Source organism: Ursus arctos, unplaced genomic scaffold, assembly GCF_023065955.2.
Source record: "Ursus arctos isolate Adak ecotype North America unplaced genomic scaffold, UrsArc2.0 scaffold_37, whole genome shotgun sequence".
NCBI classification, from domain to species: Eukaryota; Metazoa; Chordata; class Mammalia; order Carnivora; family Ursidae; genus Ursus; species Ursus arctos.
The window spans coordinates 4,173,676-4,193,074 of NW_026623053.1; the positions used below are offsets into that span (position 1 = coordinate 4,173,676).

General features: G+C 40.6%; 1 protein-coding gene across 2 annotated transcripts; it reads right to left on the reverse strand.

The window, feature by feature from the left end:
* Positions 1–1,513: 1,513 nt before the first annotated feature.
* Positions 1,514–19,371, reverse strand: RAB2B (RAB2B, member RAS oncogene family). 2 transcript variants are annotated; one of them, XM_026489950.4, is made up of 8 exons: positions 19,114–19,371; positions 18,816–18,887; positions 15,941–16,008; positions 8,654–8,736; positions 8,344–8,436; positions 4,707–4,818; positions 4,010–4,078; positions 1,514–3,137 (listed from the first exon to the last, which is right to left on the reverse strand). In XM_026489950.4, exons 1-8 carry the CDS (start codon positions 19,157–19,159, stop codon positions 3,030–3,032), a joined length of 651 nt encoding a protein of 216 aa, XP_026345735.1. In that variant the 5' UTR covers positions 19,160–19,371; the 3' UTR covers positions 1,514–3,029. The 2 variants fall into 2 exon arrangements, with proteins under 2 accessions (XP_026345735.1, XP_057162428.1); XM_057306445.1 differs by lacking the exons at positions 1,514–3,137; positions 4,010–4,078; positions 4,707–4,818 and adding an exon at positions 5,042–8,146 and having other exon boundaries at positions 19,114–19,363.
* Between the last annotated feature and the right edge of the window lie 28 nt (positions 19,372–19,399).

The window sequence follows — 19,399 nt, forward strand, 5'->3', positions numbered from 1 at the left end:
TGTGAATGAAGGGAGTCCTTTCAGATCATTAAAGGAATTTCTCAAGGAATAACATATATGCATAGTCACACAAAATAGGAACTCAGAGACGGAAAGGAATCATAGGAAGCAATACTTTATCACAGAAGTGGTAAGACTTGGCCAAATACATTTCCCTGTATATTGAGCAAAACCTGTTGCCCAAACTTCCCTGGGGCTACTGCTATCATCTTTAACAATTTGAGGTTAGAATTAGAATTTACCAAAACAATTTACCAGCTGTGCCTTTGGAGTTTGTCTGTAGATGCGTATACAGCAATGATCTTACTTATGTTTATGGAATGAAAACCAATAGGTTCTTTTTGCTTAAAAATAAACCTATCAAAGGAACCAGTCACAGGCATTTATGGAAAAGGGAAAGGCTGTGGCCTGCTCTACTAATTTTTACTATCTGCAATGACCAAAAGTAGTAGGATTTAGACTGCTTGCTATAAATAGGATTTCCAGGGGTCCTGCTACCCCCTTTTTATAAGGTAGGCTCTACTCCCAAGGTGGGGCTTGAACTTAGGACCCTAAGATCAAGAGTCACTTCCTCTATCAACTGAGCCAGAAAGGTGCCCATGGTGCAGGCCTTTAAAAGCCAAACATCCTTATTACTTCATAACTACCATTCTTCACATGGGGGTTGGGAATTTACTTCCTATAATTTTTCATGACCATTTCACTCCAAACACCAGCAATGATCAATACAGGTCATGAATGTGCCCAAGCAGGCTTCCCGCTGAGCCCGGAGCCCGATGTGGGGCTCAATCCCAGAATGCTGGGATCATGACCTGAGCCGAAGGCACACGCTTAACTACTGAGCCACCCAGGCACCCCTCATGGTTTCCTTACATTGGTGAAATACCCAAGTATAGAAGGTTATGAGTGTTTGGGACTTTAAGTTTAATTTTTTTTAGTAATCTCTACACCCAACATGGAGATTGAACTCACAATCTCGAGATCAAGTCCAATGCTCTTCTGACTGATCCAGCCAGGTACCCCTCACTTTCCATAATTTTAAACCAATGACAGAATCCTTGGGGGTTGTGAGTTTCTGTACAGAAACTACAAAGTTATATTTAGTTTTGTCTCAGGCGTTGAGGGGACAAGCTAACCCCAAATCAACAGCCTCAAATCCTTTTTGGAATGAGGTAAAAAAGCATAATCAAAGCACTACCCCAAATGTCCTCCAACTTCCTGTATGGTAGTATTAACTATTATTACTACTACAGGGTGGCAAAATCTAGTATAAAATGAATGTATCTGCACTTGTGATGAGCACCGGGTGATGTATGAAGTGCCGAACTGCTATATTGTACACCTAAAACTAATACTACACTGTATGTTAAATGGAATTTAAATAACAACTTGAAAAAAAAATGAGTGTATCTCAAGGAGGCTTCTTCCAATACTTTTGATACAATTTCCTAGAAGGAAAGTATCTACACATAGTTGGGATAAAATAAGAAAGAACACATGAACTATGAGCAGCTTGGATACATGCATATATTTAATAATGAAACAATTCATCAACAACAAAAAAATTAGAAAAATTCATGAGACCTCAATGCTGTGGAAGAGAACAGGACATCAAGGCAAAAGATACAAAACTGACCCAGAAGGCTGCCTGCTGAGTGAAGCAAAGGCAAATTTGCTTAGGATAGTAGTATATGCTCTTTAACAGAAAAATGGTTGGAGAGGTACCCACTTATTTGACTGTTTGAAGCAGACAGCCTTACTGTATACTGTATGCTGCATGGAACAGAGGCAAAGAGCCAGGAAGGGAGAGAGGGGCAGGGTGAGAGCAATATGGAATCCAGTGTAAGCAGATGGAAGAGACTGAGTTACAAAGAGATGACTCTAAGGCCTTTTGTCTCCTCTACAGTCTACAATAAACCTGTTCCAAGTCTTTACGTATGTCAGCCAAGTCCAATGATCACATAATGAGTAGCACTCGGCACTGTGAAGGAATAGTGGAGGGAGTGGCTTACAAAAGTAAAGGGATAACACAGTTCCTGCTCTCAAGGAGCTTACAGCCTATATGGGAGACAGAGTCCACGCACAAAACAAATTTACAAAGTAACATAAATATAAATAAATATACATATGAATAAACATATGAAAGCTTAAGGGATACTGGGTCAATAATTATTTAGAAGTTCCTAGGTCAAAGAAGGCTTTCTGAAGGAAAAGTGTGGGGACTGAGTATAATGTTAGCAGAGAGTAGGGCATATGCAAAGGCCTAGAAGTGCAAGTAAATATGTCATGTCCAGTAAGCAGATTAGCTTGATTAGAGTAGAAAGTCTACATAGGTCTCGTTGAGAAGTGTGAAACAGTAGGGGGTTAACTTGGTGAAAGACACTGCAGTGTTAGGTCTGGTCCCTAAAACAAACGGGGAAAGAGGTTTTCTTTAGGTAATGATGATAAGTAGCCACAGGTCCAGGAGCAACTCCACTGCTCTCAGAAGTTTTATAGTTGCTCTGAGACAAAGCAACTAGCAATGGGATGGTAGAGAATTATTCAGCATCCTTGCGCAGTTCAAGTAGAAGGGACTGCCTTCTGCAAGAACTCTTACAAAGCGGCAAGTGAAAACAATGAAATTCCTAGATACAGGATCCACCATCCAAAGGCCAGCCAGCCAGATCCCAGTAAAATCAAGTGCTCCAGAAAAACGTCCTAGACCCTTGTTACTAATTCTTGGTGGGAAGCCAATTGTGTATGCTTACAAAAGGATTTATTTTTGAGCTACCATGACAATCAACTTTGATCCTAACATTTTAGAAATTAAAATAGGAGGATGAGAAGAGCCCTAATCTATAGGGAAAGCTCACGTCCCTGAAGGAGGACAGGTCAGTAAGGGCCCAAATTCTTCCCTGGTCTTTAAGAGGAAAGGCAAAACATCACACCTTGAAAAGAGGCTTTTCTCAGCCAAAGCAAGTAAGACCTCTTTCTTTAAGCCTATTGATCTGAAGCTGTTCCAGGAAGGAAAAAGAGTCCAGGCCAGATATTCAGCAGCAGCCGGAGTTGGACCCTATTTCACTAGAGCTCCGCTGGGAGGCGCTGGGTCCTACTGATGTTGAAATACACTGCTGAGGACCAATCTTGATGCCATTTGCCTGTAAAAGAAAAGAGGCAAGAGTTCCCACCTCAGTGCTAAAGTAATTGGGATAAAAGAGAGGGATAAAAAGAGAAATCAGAAATTACATTTTCTAGAAGCAGATATGGCTTTGGCAGGTAACCATGTGCCCTAGCAAACTATTACAGAACAATAATCTTCAACAATAAAGATGAGATGACTAGCTCAGATATAAGTATTATGGATGAATACAAGTGACTCATGTGCCCTTTTTTTTAAGAGCGGGAGGAGGGGAAGGGGGAGAGGGAGAATCTTTAAGCAGCCTCCAAGCCCAGTGAGGAGCCCAACGCAGGGCTCAATCTCACAACCCTGAGATGCTGACCTGAGTGGAAATCAAAAGTCCGATGTTTAACTGACTGAATCACCCAGGCACCTGTCTTTTGTGCCCATTTTTAAGGTGACTGTTATATTTAGGTTTCATAGCTATGTGCAGAATCAGGATGAGATTAGGTAAGAGCGGGAGGAGGTAAGAGGGTAGATGTTAGCATATAATTCTTTTTTGTTTTGCCACAAAATCTGCTTTATAGAAACGGCCCTGTTGAGAAATTAGGAATTACATCACCCCTAAGCACTGGGATAATAAAAACTGAGGTTGCAAAGAAAACCTCCCATACTGTATAAACATTTTAGATTAACAACTAATCATCTCTTTAAGCATTCTGGACCCCAGAGTTGAGGAAAAAAACAGAAACTGATGACAGATTTCTGTGTCCCTACATAAAAAAATCAAGTATGAATTGGCATAGCTTCAAATAGCATGATGTTAGAAAGGAAATGCTTACATTCTAGAGGATTTCTTATCCTCTCTAACACAAAGCAAAGTTAACTGTCAGCCCCCTCACCCTTTCTCACCTCATTGTGGACATCAAATAAACCCTGCTGGATCTTCCTATATATTTCTTTGGCTGTGTTAATGAAGGCCTAAAGGAGACATAAATCATATTATTAGGCTCAAGTTTAGATAGAAAAATTAGAAAAAGGTGTTACAAATATTATTCCTACTTGGATATCTAAGGTGAATTAGGAACCATTAAGAGACCAGAGTAAAAATACAGAAGGTCCCCCCAAAAGTCTCTGTTTCAAAAAAAAAAAAAAAAAGGGGGGATTACATGGTATTTTGATACTGACCCAACACGTTCCTAGAGTGGCACCTTTTCCAAATAAAACAACCATGTTCTGTTCTCAATTAATTGCTCATGATATAGTCAGTAGCAGACTTCAGAACGACTACAGTAGAACCTATGAGACCCCCCAACCAAAATATTTACAAGTAACACTGATGTCTAATCCACACTTACCAATTCATGTCACACAAGGTAAAAGTAAAACTCCAATGTAGGAATCAAGGACAAAAAAAAAAAAAAAAAAAAAAGACAATTCCCTTAAAGGGAGACATACGGTCAATGTGACCACAAGACATCCTTTCCTTACCTTTGGTCTTACAGAAGAAAATTCTGAATAAAAGAATAAAGATCAACAAAAAAAAGAAAAAGAATAAAGATATGGTATCATCTCTCAGAAGCTCTCCCTACTTTTTCCCAAGTGGTACCTCTTCAACATTGCAGGCTGTTTTGGCTGAAGTTTCCATGAAGATAAGTCCATGCTCCCGGGCAAAGGCCTCTCCTTCTTCTCTCTTCACGTCCCTACGGGACTCTAAGTCACTGCAAGAGATTAATTGGGGAGAAAACTAAAAAAAGATCCAAGTGAAAGAAGAAACTCTTATTCTAAAAGAATCCCATGGCTGTTTCAACCACTAGTTAATACATAAAGAATGCAGACCCTGCACGACATTCTCTTGTACAGGGTTACTGATTTCTGTAGCTTCTTGGAAAATGGTTCTTCAAATTCACGACAGGTGCTGCGTGGTTGAGGATACTACTTTACTTTTTTTTTTTTTTTAAGATTTTATTTATTTATTTATTTGACCCAGAGAGAGGGAGAGGGAGAGAGAGAGAGAACAAGCAGGGGGAGTGGCAGGCAAGGGAGAGGGAGAAACAGGCTCCCTGCAGATCAGGGAGCCCAATGTGGGGCTCGATCCCAGGACCCTGGGATCATGACCTGAGCTGAAGGCAGACGCTTAACTGACTGAGCCACCCAGGTGCCCCAATACCTTACTGTCTTATAGAGAAAAAGGTTTATAAAGAGTTAGGCAAGCCCCATAGTTACTCAAGGCTCACTGTGCCCCATGCTTCTTTTTGGAAATGAGATCCAAGTGAGAGTTAAGGAAAGAAGATGAAAGGGAAATTCCATGTGTTAGAAGGCAGAAAAGTCAGAGATGCCCCATCCCACAGTGGTAAGTGTCCTCCTCTTTTACTGAAACAACCTGTAAGAATAGAGGGTGCCAGGAATAAGGAGAACACAGCTGCCTAAACTCATTAACATAATAGCAGCTTGCCACCAGGGAAATAAAAGACTCAAGACGAAAATGATATGTATAAAGTTAGGTGATAAGAGGGGAAAAAAGAGCTACAGACTGAGAAAGAGAATCAGGTGGCATGGAAAGACTTTATGACAAGACAGGATAAAAGGCTACAGACAAAGGTAAGGATGGACTGGTTTTCATTTTTCTAACTGCAAATGTGCATTTCAGAGATTTCCAGTTTTCCAACCACGAAATGAAATCAAACAGTTAGCCCACTGAAAAAGAACAAATCTAGAAAAAGTGTATTTATCATTTACCAGCTGGGTGAAAACCAGGGAAGACTACCCATCTAAATGTCTACCTCTAGCCCAGCTGCTCCTTTAAGCTCCAGATCTCTTGTCCCTTCGTCTGTTCATTTCCAGTCTGACGTGTAAAAGGCACCTCACACATACATCAAAATAGAACTTGATCTTTTCCCGCAAAACTGTTTCTGCCCCAGGCTTCCGCATCGCCAAAGAGGACTGAAGCTAGATCCAGGACATCATTTTTTTTTTAGGACGTCGTTATCTTAACAGCTTTTCCTTCTTCACTCCAAATACTCAGTTCATCCCAAAGCGAGGTATTTCCAAAATGCACCTTAACACCATCATTTTCCCCTCTCTCTGGTGTCATCACCCGAGCCCACACCACCATTCATTTAGACTACTGAAATGAACAGCCCACTTCAACCCCTGCTCCCCTCCACAGTGATCTTTTAAAATCTAAACAAGCCACATCTCTGCTTAAAACTCTTATTTAAAAGCTTCCTACTGTATTTAGAATAAAATCCACATCTCTTCCTAAGGCCTGAAAGTGCTACAATTTCTGGCCCCTGCCTACCTTCCCAACCTCATCTTGTACCATTCCCCCTTGACTCAGCCCAACCATACTGATTTCTTTCAATACCATGACCTTGCCAAGGTTCTTCCCAGTTCAAGACTTTCCATTTGTTCCCCATCAGATACTTTTTTTTAAACTGTGCCCACTGAACTCTTACCTATCCTTCAAATTCCAGAGTAACTATCACCCTCAATTAAAAATAGGTACCGTTACTCTCTTTTATAGCACCCTTTCTTTCCTTCACTGCATTTTTCACAATTTGTAATTAGATATATACCCTTTTATATTTAATATTTATATCTCCAATAAACTATAAGCTCCAAAGAAGCAGGGGCATGACTCTTTTTCTCACCTTGTACACTCAGGGTCTGGCAGATAGACATTTAAAACAGTTCGAACAAATGAGTACAATAAATTTGTGCCCACAGTTCTCAAATGGTGCACTCTAGGCACTGCTACAAACCCACAAGGGTGCCACAGGATGCCTTTTTTTTTTTTTTTGCCACAGGATAAATTTCCGAGAGAAACACTGTTAACACTCAACATCAGAACACCACATGAATCATAAGCTTAAGACAGTTCACAAGGTCACTGTCAGATCAAAATATTCAATATATTCAAAATATTCAATATTTGCATATGTTATGTGTAACCTGAGTTTTTGGCAACTGCTGTGATAAAAAGCAAGTACAAAATCGGGAAGCCTGGGTGGTTCAGCCAGTCAAGCATTCAACTCTTGATTTTGGCTCAGGTCATGATTTCAGGGTCGTGAGATCAAGCCCCACGTCAGGCTCCGCACTGGGTGTGGAGTCTGCTTAAGATTCTCACCCTCTACTACTGGTGATACTCAGCACCATGGAGGACAAAGGCTGGGAATCCCCTCTGTTTTCCGGGGCATGGGGATGGTCCATGGAGCCCTGTTATGTGGCTGCTGCAGGAAACCTGCGACAGGAAACCATTAGTTCCACGCATTTCTGGAGGGAGGAATTGTGGGGAGAGGGACAGATGAGCACCTTTTTTAGAGCTCAGCCTTCAATTCACTCTTTACTCTAGAAGGAAGGAGTGAAACTGTGTAAGATATTAACATAAATTTTCCATCCTAAATTATTTTTAATTTTTTTTAAGATTCTATTTATTTATTTGACAGAGAGATAGAGCCAGAGAGCACAAGCGGGGGGAAGAGGCAGAGGGAGGAGAAGCAGGCTCCCCGCTGAGCAGGGAGCCTGATAAAGGGCTGGATCCCAGGATCCTGAGATCATGACCTGAGCCAAAGGCAGACACTTAAACGACTGAGTCACCCAGGCGCCCCAGACCCTAAATTTTTTTTAAGGCTTCTTGTAACAATTGGTACAATATTTAGTGTTTACCTATTTTATTTCATTCTTTAGTTGTAGGTTGGTATAGAGTGAGCTGCCCTCTCAGGCAGAATTGGCACTGGGGGCAGAGGAGTAGACCTGTAAATTACAAAGTTTATGCCTTAACACTTTGAATCTGTTTTTTTAAATATATTCCCTCAGTAAATTTAAGAGTTTTTAAAATGTAAATCTAAAGCAATTAAAAGTTTCTTTGGGGTGCCTGGGTGGTTCAGTGTGTTAAGAGTCTGACTTCGGGTCCTGGGATCCAGCCCCACGTGGGCTTCCTGCTCAGTGAGGAGTCTGCTTGTCCTTCTCCTTCTGCCTGCCGCTCCTCTTGCTTGTGCTCTGTTTCTCTCTCTCCTCCTGCCCCCCAGCCTGGTGCATGTGTTTTCTCTAAGTAAATAAAATTTTTAAAAAATGGTTAAAATGGTAAATTCTACATTATGCATATTTTACCACAATTATTTTTTTATTTTTATTTTTTACCAAGAGCACCATAAACTAAAAAAGTTTGGGGACCAAGTAAGTCAATGTCCATAGAGCATGTACATGACTTCTGGTCCTTATTATTCCTACAAATAAAATTTTACCTCTTATTCCCAATCAGCATGATAACCATGTTGGAGCTGGAGTGTTGCCGGGCATCCTCTAACCAAGAGGTCAGGTGGTTGAAGGTTTCACGCCTACAGCAGAAAAGTTTAGAAAGTGGGTCAGAGATCCGTTTCAAAATGCCAAAGTAATTCCAAATGCATGGGAAAAGGGGGAAGGCTACATGTGTAGAACAAAATATTAGAGAAGCCTTTCCTCTTTAGCATTCTTACCAGAACCAGAAGACAGAAAAGAAAAAGATTTAAAGGACATGGGGAAAAGGCTCCCTCCTGCCCACCTGGTCTGACTCACCTTGTGATGTCATACACTAGCAGTGCTCCAGCTGCTCCCCTGTAGTAGGAACGGGTGATAGAGCGGAAGGATTCTTGCCCAGCCTTTCCCACCAACATGGCAACAAAAAAATCCCAACAAAACCAGGTTATTTCCAGAAAAAGGACTTGATCACATGCCACTCTAACAAAAAGGACTTAACTTTAAAAAAGAACTTCTAATAAGAGAATTAGAGAAAGAAAACTGACCACCCAGAGAGATGTCCAGGCGGGAAATTAACATGTTTAAATGGAAGCACAGTTGACATTGGGAGTGGGACAATTGTTCCTGTGAGACTGTCCATCAAATTGCTGAGTGTTTAGCATACTTGGCTCCCAGTCACTAAATGCCAGTAGCACTCCACTGTCAGTGCGACAATTGAAGACATTCTCATACATTTTCCAATATCCCCTAGGAAAGAACAACTTGAAATAGGACTAGAAACTCAAGAGCATTTTCAATCCCCACATGATGCCGAACACATCACATTAACCTGTTTGAATTCTTTTATCTGTAAAAAGGAAACTTATCTTAGAATGTTAATACCCTGGCTAATGGCAGTTTCATTCCAATGGGTCAATGCAGAAAAGCAGTGAGATACAAAGGACTTAAATTGGGCATATGCTAACTGACATTTAGTGCTCCACTACTAAAGGCAGGACTACCAAGAGATCTTGTATAGCAAATAAAAATAAGGAACAGGGCCCAGCACAGACTCTTCCTTAAAAAAAAAAAAAAAAACACACAATATTCACACTCTAATCTCATTTCCAAATGGGGCCAAGATATTTATTACTGAGCTATCTATTTATTAATGCCCCCATATACTGGGTACTTTTGCTTTCTTAATGGAATAGTTGTCGTTTTTTTCCCTCCTTACAAGAAGCAAAAACATCTTTTAAATAATAATAGTATATTATTACTAATAATATTCTAGGCACTGAATCTGTCCCATTAGAGAAGTTTTCACATTCTTTTTTTTTTTTTTTTTTTTTTTTTTAAAGATTTTATTTATTTATTTGACAGAGAGAGACAGCCAGCGAGAGAGGGAACACAGCAGGGGGAGTGGGAGAGGAAGAAGCAGGCTCACAGCGGAGGAGCCCGATGTGGGACTCGATCCCGGTACGCCGGGATCACGCCCTGAGCCAAAGGCAGACGCTTTAACGACTGCGCCACCCAGGCGCCCCAAGTTTTCACATTCTTGAACTGACTCAGTAGGTGGAGTATCCGACTCTTGATCTCGGGGTCCTCAGTACGAGCCCCACAAATAAATAAATCTTAAAATTAAAAAAAGAAAAAGAAAGGAAAAAAAGTTTTCACATTCTTGAAATCATTTATCCTCATATCCCTACATAAAGGTTAGGAAGGAAAACTACTATTCATATTTTAAAGATGGGGGGAGAATGGCTTTCTCATAGTAAAATAACAGTAACAGTGAATACTAATAATAATACAAATGGGAAAACTGAAGCTCAAAGGGGTAACTGGCCAAAAATTATAAAATCTATAAGTGCTGAATCCATAATTAAACTTAGGATCTTAGTGCAAACTGGCACAAAGGTTTGTTCTATTGGCCACTACATCACATAATCTAAACCTGGGTTTGAAGGTGAGAAGAGAATTCCAGTACATTAATCCTAACAACATGAGACTCTCTTTCTACAAGAGTCACACAAATGTTTTAGTGTGTTGTGTACCTCTTAGAACATCAAAATCACAAATAATTCTAAAGAACTTTGTTGGTAGGGGCCCCTGGGTGGCTCAGTTGTTAAGCATCTGCCTTTGGCTCAGGTCATGATCCCATGGTCCTGGGATCCAGCCCCGCATCAGGCTCCCTGCTCAGCGGGATGCCTGCTTCTCCCTTTCCCACTCCCCCTGCTTGTGTTTCCTCTCTCATTGTCTCTCTCTCTCAAATAAATAAAATCTTGAAAAAAAAAAAAAAAAAGAACTTTGTTGGTAATATTAATGATACTTTAAGATTTAAAACATACTTTTCCCCTCTAAGAGTTCACTTAACGTTTTATTTAGTCCCTAACAGTTTTAGGTCTTAAATGATTTGATTCCCATTTTGCTTTTACCTTACTTTTTCTCCTCTTATGCTACTGTTGAAAGGCCCCTCTCTCCCTGTGGCCTTGTAGGAACTAAAGGGAAATCTTGAGGTAGGCCTATGTGATGGTTGAAGCACATGGCAGCATTTAACTTTAGCAGCTAAAAATACTACCAGAGGCTCATCAGAAAATGCCTTTTAAAACCAAATCCCTTGGGTGCCTGGGTGGTGGCTCAGTTGGTTGAGTGCACCATTTTTTAAAAAATATTTTATTTATTTATCTGACAGAGAGAGAAAGCACAAGCAGGGAGGGCAGCAGGCAGAGGGAAAGGGAGAAGCAGGCTCTCTACCGAGCAATGAGCCCGATGTGAGGCTCAATCCCAGGACCCTCTGATCAGGACCTGAGGGAAGGCAGATGCTTAACCGACTGAGCCACCCAGGTGCCCCAAGTGTCCAACTCTTGATTTCAGCTCGGGTCATGATCTCAGGGTCAAGGGGCAAGCCCATGTTGGGCTCCCCACTGAGTGGGGCATCTGCTTGTCTCCTTCTCCCTCTCCCTCTGCCCCCTCCCCCTACTTGCATACATATGCTTCCTTTCTCTAAGATGAATAAATCAATATTAAAAAAAATCCTTGGGACGCCTGGGTGGCTCAGTCAGTTAAGCATCTGCCATAGGCTCAGGTCATGATCCCAGAGTCCTGGGAACAAGCCCCACCTTGGGCTCCCTGCTTGGTGGGTAGTCTGCTTCTTCCTCTCCCTCTGCTCCACCCCCACTCATTTTCTCTCTCAAAATAAATAAATAAAATGTATTTTTTTAATTAAAAAACAAAAACAAACAAATAAAAAAAAATCCCTTTACTTCTTCATCTCAGTCCAGTTCATGAACCTTTGTTGAAGCAATAGCCTAGGAAGAGTGAGTGGTTCAATCTGCGTTGGTTTGAGGGATCTTTGTCCAACCCCATTAAACAAATCTGAAGCAGCAAAGAATTAAGATAGAGGTATGATAAAGAGAATTAATACCTTTTGAATTTCTCCCAAGTGGAAGAATCGTGTTTATGGTTTCAAGATATATACAATCAACCCTCACACAACATGGGTTTGAACAGCTCAGGTCCACTTACAGATTTTTTTTACAGCACAGCACTAGAAATGCATTTTCTCTCCATTATGGCTTTATTTAAAAAAAAAAAAAAAATTTTTTTTTTTAAGCCCCAATGCAGGGTTTGAACTCACAACCCTGAGATCAAGACCTGAGCTGAGATCAAGAGTCAGATGCTTAACTGACTGAGCCACCCAGGCACCCCTCTCCCTTATGTTTTTTTTTTCTTTTGAAGATTTTCATTCATTTATTTGACAGAGAGAGAGAGAGAGAGAGAGAGACCACTAGAGGGGGGAGGGTCAGAGGAGCAGCAGACTCCCAGCTGAGCAGGTAGCCTGATGTGGGACTCGATCCTGGAACTCCAGGATCATGACCTAAGCCAAAGGCAGACACTTAACCAACTGAGCCACTCAGGGACCCCTCTATTGTGGTTTTCTTAATAACATTTTCTTTTCTCTAGCTTACCTTAATATATACATAAAATATACATAACATATATATACCTATAACATACAAAATATGTATTAATCCATTTCTTATGTTATGAGTAAGCCTTCTGGTCAACAGTAGGTTATTAGTAGTTAAGTTTTTGGGGGTGCCTGGCTAGCTTAGTTAGAAGTGCATGTGACCCTTGATCTCAGGGTCATGAGTTCAAGCCCAAGCCCCACGTTGGGTGTAGAGATTACTTAAAATAAATAAATTAAGTAAAAAAAAAAAAAAGTAGTTAATCTTTTGGGGAGTCAAAAATCATATGCAGACTTTTGACCGTACAGAGGTTGATACCCCTAATCCCCACATTGTTTAAGGGTCAACTGTAGTCTGAAGTATCAATTCCTACAAAGCCAGAAAGGCTCATTTTCTAAGACTCAAAATGCATTCTGAAGTAAAATACAAAGGAATTTGGGATTGACCAGTATTTTATACTAACTACAGTATAATGCCTATTCATTTAGCATGGGTTATTTGGGCAATTACATGTACAGAATGAAAAGAGATAATAATGTGGCTGTCTAGGGGCATCTAGCTGGCTTATTGGGTGGAACCTGCGACTCTTGACCTCAGGGTTGTGAGTTCAAGCCCAACATTGGGCATGGAGCCTACTAAAAAGAAAAAAAACCCAAAAAGTAATATGGCTCTCTAAATCCTTATCAATAACCAGAACCAGTGACAACAAAAAACTTTGGGTACCTTGATCTCTTTAAAAATTTCCTTCATGGTAATCCCTAAATATTTTCACGTAGGATGACTTTGGGAGTATGTGAGAGAATGGGGTCAACAAAATGGGAAGCCAAGGTGGGTAAGCAATGAGTAGATCAGAGCTGACAAGGAAAAAATGATCAGGCTTGCCCAGAGAGTGGCAGACAAGAAACACACTACATTATAGGCCGGAATCGCTTAAAAATTTCAAATACAGGGGCGCCTGGGTGGCACAGCGGTTAAGCGTCTGCCTTTGGCTCAGGGCGTGATCCCTGCGTTATGGGATCGAGCCCCACATCAGGCTCCTCTGGTATGAGCCTGCTTCTTCCACTCCCACTCCCCCTGCTTGTGTTCCCTCTCTCTCTGGCTGTCTCTATCTCTGTCGAATAAATAAATAAAATCTTCAAAAAAATTTTTTTTCAAATAGAAAACTTAATATTCTGAAACCTCGTATCTTTTTATGATTCAACAGAGATTAGTATAATTGCAAAACAATTATTAAAAGGGAACAGAAAAGAACTAGGCCAGTTGCATCACAAGTGCCTATCAGGCCATATGGTCCTTCAGGATCTTGTCAAAAGAGCAGTGGCTCTCAACTTTCTTATTTTATGATCCACTGTCTCATGTTACCATGTAAGGAAAAAAAACACGGAAGCCAGAAAACCAATGCTCAGACACTCTCATAACTGTGGCCATACAACTAACTGGCAGCAATTGGGTCTCCTGGCATGAAAACACCCATTTTTAGAAATGGTAGCGGTTTAAGTTAAAAAGGCAGAACTAGATGCTACCAGTCTTGACATCTATAGGCCTCACTCTGTCATCTGCTCAGAATTTGTCCTGTGGCCTCTTTAGGGAGACAAATCTATCTATGTGGGAAATATAAAAACCAGGAGATAATAAAAGTAGAGTTGCAATATACATACCTGGGTTAACAGTGACAAAGAACCCTTGGGCCTAAACAATAAAAGGAGAAGGGAACGAGTGACAGCTGTTTAAGAAATATATGAACTTAACCTTGGCAACAGACATAGAATAATACCTATTGGGCTTAGTTGGGAGGAAAAGGCTAGAGACAAAACTAGTCAACAGAACAAGTTTGGAAGATTTAGAGGTATGTGGTTAGTGCTTCCACTATTAAGGATGTAAAGTCTAGTCAGAAGGGCAAAAGGTTATTAAAATAATTGCAAATACAACCACATAATGTACAAGAGAATATGATCCTAGCTAAAAGCACTTAATGAATCAGTGCACCCAAAAGTGTTAACAACCTTAGAGGCCACCAGAAAAAGACTCTGCAAAAAGGGCTTAGAGCAGCAAGTTAACTTACAGTTGACTCCGGAACAAGAGGGGAGTTAGGGAGTCTGGCTGCCATAAAGTCGAAATTCCTTGTATAACTTCGACTCCTTCAAACCTTAACTACTAATAACCTACTGTTGACCAGAAGCCTTACCCATAACATACCATGTTCGTCAATAAGTTTTGTATATTATTTCCTTAAATACTGTATTTTTACAGTAAAATATGCTAGAGAATAAAAACGTTAAGAAAATACATTACAGTACTGTAGTACATTTATTGAAAAAAATTCACACGGGTGGACCTGTGCAATTCAAACACATATTGTTCAAGGATCAACTGTACTTTTAAGACTAAGACAGATACCTGCATGTGTAGGGAGACAGAGGATGGGAGGATGGGAGGAGGGGGAAGGGAGGAAAAAAAGGAAATATCACTGTGTACTGTTACAGTTATGAGGGCTTCAGCTCTGAGTTTTGAAAAAAAAAAAGAATCAAATAATAAGTAAAGAAAAACAGATTTTAGCTGAATATTAAGAACTCTGCGCTTCCTTTAACTTCAAATAAAGACAGGGTATTGTTTTCCTTAGAGAAAAGAAAGATACAAATCAAATGAGATAATACACATAAAAGCAATTTATCTGGATAAAACAAAATTATACTAAGTCAAGCTAAATTTTGGAAGGACTACATTTGTCAAATTTTAAAATATGCATAACCTTTGACCCAGAATTTCCATTTCTGGGCAGGCATTCCACAGAAATTCTCAAACATTTGCATAAAGATGCGGTAACCAAGGACATTCAATGAAAATTTGCAAAGGTGAAAACTGGAAACCTGAATTTCCATCATTGGGAGAATAGTTAAATAAATGACGGTACAGACTTTTTATGAGTCTATATAGTGGTTAACAGGAATGAGGTAGAGATATATGTATCAACATGGAAGTATCCAAAACAGAAATTATTAAAGAAAAAACTTAATTCACATAGTTAGGTCTACTCTACCATGATTCTTTGCATGTAAAACTAACAAGAACAAAACCATTACCATCTATTTGTACATGTGTATGTATCTGAACACAAAGAAAAAGTCTGAAAGTGTAAGCACTGAAACATTCACACCGGTTAGGCAGAAACCAGGAATGGAAGGAAGAAGAAGTTTATGTATGTGAAAGGGGACATTCACATTTTACTCTATACACTTAATACTGTTTGCTTTTATTTTTACTAGGACAAACTCATATATTACTTGGGTAATTTAAAATAAAAATACAGGGCGCCTGGGTAATTCAGTTGGTTAAATGACTGCCTTCAGCTCAGGTCATGATCCTGGAGTCCCAGGATCGAGTCCCGCATTGGGCCCCCTGCTCAGTAGGGAATCTGCTTCTCTCTCTGACCCTCCCCCCCTCTAGTGCTCTCAAATAAATAAAATCTTAAAAAATAAATAAATAAAAACTACAAAGATACGGTATTCAGAATTTTAACTGTAACAGATGAAAGTGAAAATTCTTCCCTTACTCTCATCTCCACCGTCAGCCCCACCCTCATAGCCCCTTGCCCCCACAACAGCCTTTACTGTTCTGTTTGGATCTTGGTCAGGGACTAAGTTATCCTGTTCTCTCTCACCGTATCCCAGATTTGCAGTTTGATTTGTTTTCCGTCAATGTTGACCATACGGGCCCCAAACTCCACACCTGTCAAGGAAGAGTAAAAGAAAGGATGTGATTCTCACGAACATCACCCATGTTGAGAGGTTCATGTTTTTCCCCAATGTGCCAACTGACTCCTCTGTCTGCACTCAGTACCACTAAGCCCATTGCTGCTATTCACTACAATTATATTTGTGTTTCTTAAATTTTCATTTTCGTCCTAGCAGTAAGAATTGTAATCTAGGTGATAATGACCTCAGGAATGTAACCAAAAAGCAGATTATGGAGATGAAACTAATTAAGAAGTAGAAAAGGTAGGGGCGCCTGGGTAGCGCAGTCCTTAAGCATCTGCCTTCAGCTCAGGGCGTGATCCCGGCGTTCCGGGATCGAGTCCCACATCGGGCTCCTCTGCTAGGAGCCTGCTTCTTCCTCTCCCACTCCCCCTGCTTGTGTTCCTTCTCTTGCTGGCTGCCTCTCTCTCTGTCAAATAAACAAATAAAATCTTTAAAAAAATTAAAAAAAAGTAGAAAAGGTAAATAAATTTTTAGTAATGTTAATGCTTAAATTTCATTAGGTAATTAATGTTTAATTTTGTAACTTTTTTTTTTGTTTAAGATTTTATTTATTTATTCGACAGAGATAGAGACAGCCAGCAAGAGAGGGAACACAAGCAGGGGGAGTGGGAGAGGAAGAAGCAGGCTCATAGCGGTAGAGCCTGATGTGGGGCTCGATCCCATAACGCTGGGATCACGCCCTGAGCCGAAGGCAGACGCTCAAACGCTGTGCCACCCAGGCGCCCCTAATTTTGTAACTTCTTAAAAGATCTAAAAATTTTGAAATATTTCCTAACATTTTCTCAAGGTCATGCTCTAGTCCAATATTTGTTTTTTGCAATTCCGTAATTTTTTTGTTTGAGAAAAGAGCCTACCTAAGAAATAGCTTCTCAAGAATGATACATTGCAGATCTCTACTGAGTCCCACAGTTCACCAGAAAATAGCCTTCCTCATAGAGTATGGAAACTGATAGTCTGAATAAAGGTTTTGGTTTACCTGGCATTCATCTTCTTTCAAGTAATGTCAGGACAAAATTTAAAACTGAAGGTCGCTCAAACTGAAAATACTTCATCCTAAGTCAGACAATTTGTCCGATGTTCTATGTTTATATAGTACCTTAGTAGAGGAATTCTGATTTCCAAATAAGAAAGAGCACTAATGTAGCTTCTGTTAAAGGGCTGATAGGTGCCTATTCAGTGGTCCCACACATTATCTGGACTATCTCTCTCAACTCTAAGATGCTGCAGTTATTAAGATATAAAAAATATTTCTTACTATTCTAGACTATTTCATCAAGAACAGTGATAGCTATTGAAAAAAAGTCACTAGATTTTTTTTTTCCTTTCTGGACAATAGAAATGGAATTTCAATGGCGAATTAAGAAATAAAATTGTCTTTTATGCAACTTCCCCCAGTTATGCATTCAGAGATCCTTACATTTTGCACATATTTTCTATCCAACTATCTTATCTTGGTACATTACTCTGAATTCAGAAAGAAACACAGCCTATACAGGACTCTGCCAAAAACCTGATCACTCATCTCTCCAGTTTAAAATTTGTCATTTGCTCATTACCTTCAGCTGTTTCATAACTTGGTCCTTAATTTATTCTTAGCTTTATTTTTTGCCACTCTCCACTTGAAATTTCATGCTCCAGCCATATTAAATTATTTTGTTTTCCAAAGGTAGCCTGATCTGTCATTCCTGAGCATTTGCAAATATTATTCTCTCTTGCCCTGAGCACTTTTCCATCTCTGCCACCCCTGTGCCTGGGTAACTCCTGTTCATTCAATTTTCAGCCTTTCCAGATAGAGGTTGCAGTCTCTCCTCCCCTTTTACCATAGGAATTTACTTATCAGTATTGCCCCAGCCCCACCTCCTACATTGGAAGACTGTAAGCTACTTATGGACAGGCACAATGTTTGCCTGGTAAAGTACTATGTATCATTAGCACCTATTACACTGTGGTTACTTCATATTAACTTACAAAGATTTACCTGTAGATGTTATTCTCTAACTCCTTTTTAATTAACCCCATTAGCTATTTGGCTTTGAATAAGGTGTTTGGGAGAAGTAGCTTCAGATTTCAATAAAGCGGGATTTGGGATGATATGAATGGGAGTTAGGGAGTTTACCCAGAAACTGCATTTCCATGGCTGGAAAGCTGGTTCCATATACATTATTCATTTGGAGTAGGGTTATGGAGATTAGAAGGAAGGGGTTGCTAAAGTCCTAGCAGGCCCTGCCTCAACACAAATGTGCAGTAAATGTTTACGCCTTCCATGGTCATGAATGTGATTTTGAAATTCTACTACACTCTTTTCTTTAAAAGTCATTTGTTTCATCTACCTTCCAACTCTTAAGTCTGGCAGGGCTCTTTAAATTTACTTTTTCCTCTTCAACACACACAAAAATCTGCATGTTGGTGATCACTCTGAAAAACATACGTGAGGTTTGCACTAACCGCAAAACAAGGTGAGTTTTTGAATAAATAATTAAGCTTTCGTGGAGTTTTCCATAAACACACAAATTATATTTAAGGAGGAAAAAAAAAAAACCCACGACAACGAATCCATACCTCACGCCCATCTCTGAACTTACCTTTAAATGATTTACTCCCCTTTACACCACTCCCCATTTATCACCATTTAGTTCGTCACTCTTTATTTAACGTAACTTTGGACTAGCTTAAAAATAGGAAAAGGGAACTTTTTACTTCCAATACCGAAGCCTGCTAACTTTCCACTTCAGCTAGTCAGGTTTCATTCTCTCTTCTGGGACAGGTAGATGGACTTACCTATTGTGAGGTCGTGGACAGGCTGGAACCGCTTGTCTGTAAACTGCAGGAGGAGACATGACTTCCCCACACCTAAAAGAGGAAGACGCACGTTCTAAGAGTCACGCGGCCCAAGAACAATCTCTAGTCCGGGAGTCCGGGGCTGGGGAAGGGGAGCCCCGAGCCCCGCCCCCGGCCGCCCCGCCCCCGCCCGCTCTTCACTTAATCGCCCAGCCCACTAAATGAGCCCCGCCCCACTCCCCGATTTGTGAACTTCGGATCCCCGCCCCAGCCGTGAGGGCAGTCGCCCGCAGGTTACCTGTGTCCCCGATGATGATGTACTTGAAGAGATAAGCATAAGTCATGGTCCCGTTTCCTCTGGATTCCGGGTCCGCCCGACTTCTTACAGCCACTTACCTCCGGCCTCTCTAGCCGCGCAATCTACCGATCTCTGGCCCCTCTAGCCCAGATCATGTCTCTATTGCTCTCCCCTGAACTCCCCTCTCGGTCGGAGCGACTGCAATACTCGCACAGCACCTCCCTGGACGTCTCCAACACTTCTATTTGCCATTATCCCACCAAGCTCCAGGGGGCGGTAGCTACAC